This window comes from Echinops telfairi, unplaced genomic scaffold (genome assembly GCF_000313985.2).
Source record: "Echinops telfairi isolate 266 unplaced genomic scaffold, ASM31398v2 ScPeMD7_3533;HRSCAF=4204_1, whole genome shotgun sequence".
NCBI classification, from domain to species: Eukaryota; Metazoa; Chordata; class Mammalia; order Afrosoricida; family Tenrecidae; genus Echinops; species Echinops telfairi.
In genome coordinates, this window is record NW_022107432.1 from 30,565,470 (window position 1) to 30,571,869 (window position 6,400).

Genomic DNA, 6,400 nt, shown 5'->3' on the forward strand with positions numbered 1-6,400 from the left:
CCTCCTGTTCTGGACACAGGATGGAGGCGTTGAAACCAGCCCAGCGTTTCCTCCCCACACCCTGGTCCCATAGGAAAAGCTTGCCATCGGATCCATTGGGAGTCATGGCAACCACATGCTACACGGTAGACATGAGCTCCCCAGGGCCTCCTCAGGTGATCTTTACGGTGACAGGTTGCCTGCCCTTTCTTCCTTGGCACCAGTGGTAGATTCAGATCATCGAGCGTTGGCACATGATTCGTGCCACCCAGGGGCTTTCCTTTCCCCGATGGGAGTCCCTCATGCCACAGAATTGGGGTTTCTAGTGGTACCATGGTGAGCACCTGGCTGCTCACTGAAAGGCTGGCCCTTTGGACCCACCCACCCACAGCTCCAAGGGAGAAAGGCCTGGCCTCTGCTCCCGTAAAGATCACACCCAAAGAACCAGACCTTAGGGGCCACTGCTGCTCTGTCACATGGAGTCACTATGAGCCAAAATCAATCGGATGGCACCGAACCACAACCTTTCACCCAGTTCTGCTGCTTCCAGGGGGCCACACAGGTGCACGTAGTGGGCCCCATAGATCTCACAACAGCCTGATAGCAATGGGCTCTGGGGACCCTGAGTTCTAATCCTAACTCTGCTATGTTTCTTCACCTCAGTTTCTGAAACTGTAAACTCACTCCCATCACGTGGATGGGGCTTTTGAGACTGTGGATCTTTACCTCGTCTTTCTCTCATGGAGTGGCTGGTAGGTTTGAACGGCCGACTATGCAGTGCGAGGTTAGCAGTCCAGTGTTCACCAGACCGCGCCACACTGGGCTCCTTCGTCCACTCTAACCCCCAAGCAAAAGGCCAAACGCACTGCCATCGAGTCAGTTCTGACTCCCAGTGACCCTACAGGACAGGGTAGAACTGCCCCTGTGGGTTTCCCATTCTGGATCCCTTTACAGGAGTAGAAAGTCTGGTCTTTCTCCTGCTGAGAGGCTGGTGCTTTCGAACTGCTGACCTTGCAGTTATCAGTCCAACTTGTAACCACGCCACCACCAGGGCTCCTGGGCCCAGGAGCCTTTGTAAGGAGGCGAGGGAAGAGAGGCGACCAAACGGGTGTTGGCAGTAATTGTCGCAGACGGGCAAGGTCATCTCATTCTCTTCCTTATAATTATTTTTAATTTCAAAGTTTTTACAATCTGATTAGTAAATCAGATGAAAAATTATAGTGGGTGGTTTCTCAGTCTGGTCAACAAATGTGAAGCAAAGCCCTCCCCAAGCTGTTTCACGGGCAGATTTGAGACACCCTTGAAAAGTAGATGTGTGCAGGTGCTCAATCCCTGGAGTCACCTGGGCTGGGCCCTGCCCCACCCCCGAGATGAGAATTAATTGGTCTGGGCTTTGGTGGGGTTTGTTATTTTTTCCCTCCAGGCTCCCCAGGTGGTTCTGTTCAGACTGGCCAGAGCAATGCTGGCCCTCCTCGGAGGACATGAGAACACACCCCCAGTCCATGTGCCTGGGGCTGTGTGTGCTGGGTCCTTGGTGGAAGGCCCTCACTCCATCCCCCATCATCCCAGTGCTGAGCCCTTGCTTGTGAGACCCCAGGCTGGCAGGCTAGGCCTCCCAGAGGCAGCCCCTGGGCTGACACCACATCTGTTGACCCTTGAACCAGGGCGGAGCCCTCAGGCTTTAGGCTGTGGAGAGGCCCAGCCTAGAGGCTGACCTATCAGCTCAGAGATGATTTCCGGAGCTTTTACGCTGGGCCAGGCACTGAGGTACAGCGGCAGACAGAACAGACCAGTGGGGTCCTGACCGAGTTTCTGCCCCCTTTTCTCCTACATGGAGGGTGGGAGCTGGAGGGCACTTTCCTCAGCTGCCCACAACTGGGTTTGAGGGGGCCCTGAAGCCTCTGCCTGCAGAGCCCCCTACTTGGGGGACCCGCTAGGTCTCTTGTGCACCTTGTTTGAGGGGTCCCTCTGACTTCTGACTCCAGCAGCCTGGCAGGGTTTCCGGCTTCTCCCGGGGAATGCAGGAGCTGGAGGAACTGAGGGGCCAGCCCGACTGCCCTCCTCCCCCACCAATCCCCTAATGGACCCACCCTCCTGGCCGTGGCCCTTACTTCTCCACTTCTGCCCCTCATACCAGTGGCACCGAAGACGACTGAAGAGGGAAGGGGGGCTCAAGGGCTCCACCCGAGGGCCCACACCTTCCGGTAAGACCCTCCTTATCATGGAGCCTGGGTTCCTCACCTGCTCCACCCCTTACGAGCCGCATGTCAGTGGACAAGGATCACTTTCCCTATCTGTAAAATGGGAGCAATTACAGCCCCATCTCCCTCAGGCTGATGTGAGGCTCACAGCAGGCCGACGAACCAGGGGCTCAGCACTGTAGGTGCTCAGTAAGAGAAGGCTGGAGGCACAGTGGGCTAAGCATGGGCTGCTCACTGCAAGGTTGGCAGTTCAAACCCAGCAGTCGCTCTAAGGACCAAAGACGAGGTTGTCTGCTTCTCTAAAGATTTCGTCTGGAAGCTCAGAAGGAGCAGCTCTACCCTGACTTATAGGATCTCCGTGAGTCTGAGTTGACTGGAGGGCAGTGGGCTTGGGTTTGCCCCTTGCTCATGCATTTTGGAATTGCCATGCCCAAAAGTTCTCTCCCCTTCCCCTTGACACCTTGGTCAGTATGCATTCTATCCCCCTCCCCTCTCCTCACTCCACACCTAAAGCCCATCAATGCCGTCCCGTTATCCTTTTCTTAATCAGCTTCAAGCTCAGTTGTGGCCAGAGCCCTTAGTTGACATGCCCTGAAAACTCACCACTTGTCCGGAAGTTCACTTTGTAGTCTACCTTGAGTCCTGCCTGCTGCTGTCCTCACCAGCCTCCTACTCCTTTGAGGTTCTTGGGCCCTCCTTGTTGAGAGCCCCTTGACACTGGGAAACAGGCTGGAGGCCCCTCCGCAGCTGTGCTCTGCAGTGAAGGGGAATCTAGCCAGAGGGTCTGGGCAGTCTGTAGCCCTGTCCAGAACCCTGCTTCTCAGGAAGCTGAGCTGGCCGCTTGGAGGCTGGAGCAGAGTTGAAATGGGCAGCCCAGAGGGCCACCCCTACCCTGGGTCCCCCAAAGGACAGTGTTCTGTCCGCCCCACTGGCTCCCCGAGGAGTCACACTCTACCTCCCTGCCTCATTAACGCCCAGGCCCACAGATCGAGATGTTGACGTTTGCCTGGCCTCCACAACCTCAGAGCGAGAGCCATGGGCCTGCTACACACACACCACCACCACCACCCTGCTTTCCTGGAATCTCTCGCCATACTGCCATCCAGAGGCTGCTTGGAGCAGGGGGGCTTATGGAACAGGATGAGAAGGGATCTGGGAGGGGCCAGGGACTAGGGTGGGCGGGGTCAAGCAGTCACCTCACAAATAGTCTGGAGGTGATGCGGGGCCTCTTAAAGAGCATCAAGTCAATTTTGGGAATGATGAGGGCAACAAATGTATAGATGTTCTCTACACAATTGATCTATGTATTGTGATGAATTGTATGAGCCCCAATAAATTGATTTAAAAAAAAAAAAAAAGAGCATCGAGTCACCACCTGGTGGTGGCTTCTGACGCCCTCTGGCCAGTACTGCGATCACAGACATACCACACAAGTGGGTGACTTTGTCAAAGACTTACTCGTTCACAGGTTAGGGGGCTAGAAGTTTGCATTCAAAGTGCTGGCTCCAGGGTAAGGGCCCTCGGGGGAAGTCCTTATCTCTTCTGAGCTGTTCCCGGGGCATCTCCCAGTGGCGGGCCAACTCTCTCTCCCCATCCAGGCTGGCCTAATCTGCCCTGAGATCGCCTGTAAGAGATTAACTGAAGACACACCCTCCTGACTCCCTAATTGACAACTCCCTCCCTAACACGATTAGCTAGCCACAGGCCCCAGTCAGGGCACTGCCATCCGCTCGATGTAGGGCGGGGTGAACCGGTCCCCATGCGTTTCCAAAAGGTCACTATGGGAGTAGAGAGCCTCAGCTTTCTCCCTTGGAGCGCCGGTAGTTTCAAACTGCTGACTTGGCAGTAAGTAGCCCAACACGTAATCACTGCCAGCAGGGCTCCTTAACTACAGATGCAGAGAGTGGGATTTACAAGCCATCTGTTCAGAGGGAGGTAGGAGGAGACACACAATTCAGTCCGTAATAGCAGGTTACATGAATTATTTATCATCACCCAAGCAAGCTCGTGGAAAACATTTTCCTCCCCCTCAGTGTTTTCCCCCTGATTCTGGAAGGAAAATCCAGCCATTGTAGAAACTCTGAAAACACAAATGTGCACAAAAAGGAAACAGACACCCCCGCACATTCACCCTGTCATTTTTCACCCCAATATCTGGGAAAGTTGTCCTGGGATGTGTTGTATAGACTTTTCCTTTCTAAGAGGTTTCCAGTATTTCACACACACCTCTGCCCTGCACCCCTGGCCTATTTGCCCAGCAGCGCCCTTCTTCAGAGTGCAAAAGGCACCACCCTGGAACCCAAGTCCTGAGGTGATGCAGATTTTCTGATTCTTCCAGCTGGATCGCTGTGGCCAGGCAGGCAGGACAGAGGCTAAGGGACAAGAGGCCCGGGGCGGCCACCTTACCCTGGCCAGCTCGGGCGGTCAAGAGCAGCAGCCAGTCTTCTTTGGCGGCCCCTCTGGGGCCACGTCCACCAGTGAGCCCTTCAGGTGGTCTTCCTGCATCTTGAGTGACCTGCACAGCAACACCCGGGCCTCAGTCCTCCGCCCACAGCCACGGAGAGGGGTGGACGACTGCTGGGAACCCATGCCCAGCCGAGGGGCTGCTCCAGACTGCCCCTCCCGCGGGCTCTGCCCCTGTTCCCCGCCCCTGATGGCACCAGGGAATCTGGGCCAGGGGCACGGACCTTCTCTCTCTTTGCTGGCACTCTGTCAAGCCTGTGTGCCAGGCATGGTGCCCAATAGGGCAAAGATACGAATGCAGCCCTGCCTGGAGCAGTGAGCGTGACGGTAGGAAGCGGGTGGGGGGACGGGACACACTCAGTAGTGCCTCAGCTGTGGCCTGAGGAAGCAAAGAGGGTTTGCAGGGAGAAAAGGAGGCTCACTGCAGACAGAGGGCAAAGGCTTGGTGTCCAGAGAGCCCTGGGGGCTTGGGAAATAAAAGAAGCCTCCCTCTTTCTCCCTCCCCCCCCCCCCCCTTGCCTCCCCCCCCCCCTCTCTCTCTCTCACTACATATTGATTGTGTACCAGGCACAGTGCAAGACAACAGAGTCTAAGGGCTGAATGGTCAGAGCGGAAGCTTGGGGGCAGCAGGGTCCCAGGGCTCCGTGGGCCTGGGAAAGCACATACAGGAACCTGAGCTTTTGTCCCCAAAGGGAAGCGAGTCCCTGTGCAGTCTCACCCAGGAGAACACGTGACCAGGTTTGCAGTCCAGGAAGCTCCGTGGGCCTGGCCACTTTGTCAGAGACACGGCCTTAAAAACAGCCTCACCCACCCCCTTCCTCATCTCATCCATTGATTGAGCACCCACAACTTGGTGGGCCCTGAGTACGGGGTCACCCATCCTGAGACAGCCATGCCCCTGCCTGCAGCCCAGTGTGAATGGCTAACAGATGAGAAAGTGAGATAAAGGCGCCCAACACGGGGGCTTCAAAAGGCCTGCAGAGAAGTCCCGGTTTCCCTTCATGACATTTCCCCACCAACTTTTGAAGCCCTCTCATGTTGCTCTGAAGGCTGTTGTCCATCTGTGCCATCAGAGTGACCCTGAAGTGCCAGCCTGTCCATCCTATTGGAAGCAGGCGGCCTCGACTTTCCCCTGTGGTGTGACCGATAGATTTAAACTACGAGCCTTTACGTTCGCAGCAGAGTGCTGTAACCATTGTGCCATGAAGGTGCCTTTCTGAAAGATGGAGGGAGCCAGTTATGCGAGGGGAGGGTGCATCCTGGCTGAGGAAAGAGTCGGTGCAAAGGCCCTGAGGCAGGAAATCCTTGCGAGGAACTGAAGGGTGGCCATGGTGGCTGCAGCTCGGTGGGGGGAGAGGGGACATGTGCTTAGGGGCAGAGGAAACTGAACTAGAAATGTTGCAGGACATTTGGTGGGGGTGCACATTTGGATGTTATTCTAAGTCCAGTGGAAGCCTCTAGAACAGCGGTTCTCAACCTGTGGGTCACGACCCCTTTGGGGGTCGAACGACCCTTTCACAGGGGTCGCCCAACTCATAACAGTAGCAAAATGACAGTAATGAAGTAGCAACAAAAATGATTTTATGGTTGGGCGGTCACCCCCACGAGAAGAACTGTACTAAAGGGCCGAGGCATGAGGAAGGTTGAGAACCACTGCTCTATAAAAGTTAGCACAGGACATTGGCACTTCCTCTCCCAACTCCACTTTGCAGATCAGAAACAGGCTCAGAGAGGGCAGAGGACTCGCAGCTAAAAAT

At 55.5% G+C, this 6,400-nt stretch overlaps 1 protein-coding gene across 1 annotated transcript in view; it reads right to left on the minus strand.

Annotated features, from left to right (window-relative positions):
* Positions 1–4,604: 4,604 nt before the first annotated feature.
* Positions 4,605–6,400, minus strand: part of RAB44 (RAB44, member RAS oncogene family) — a 29,201-nt gene continuing 27,405 nt past the window's right edge. The window contains exon 14 of the mRNA XM_045294784.1: positions 4,605–4,695. Within this exon, the coding sequence (XP_045150719.1) occupies positions 4,605–4,695 (91 nt within the window). The remainder of the gene's footprint in view (positions 4,696–6,400) is intronic.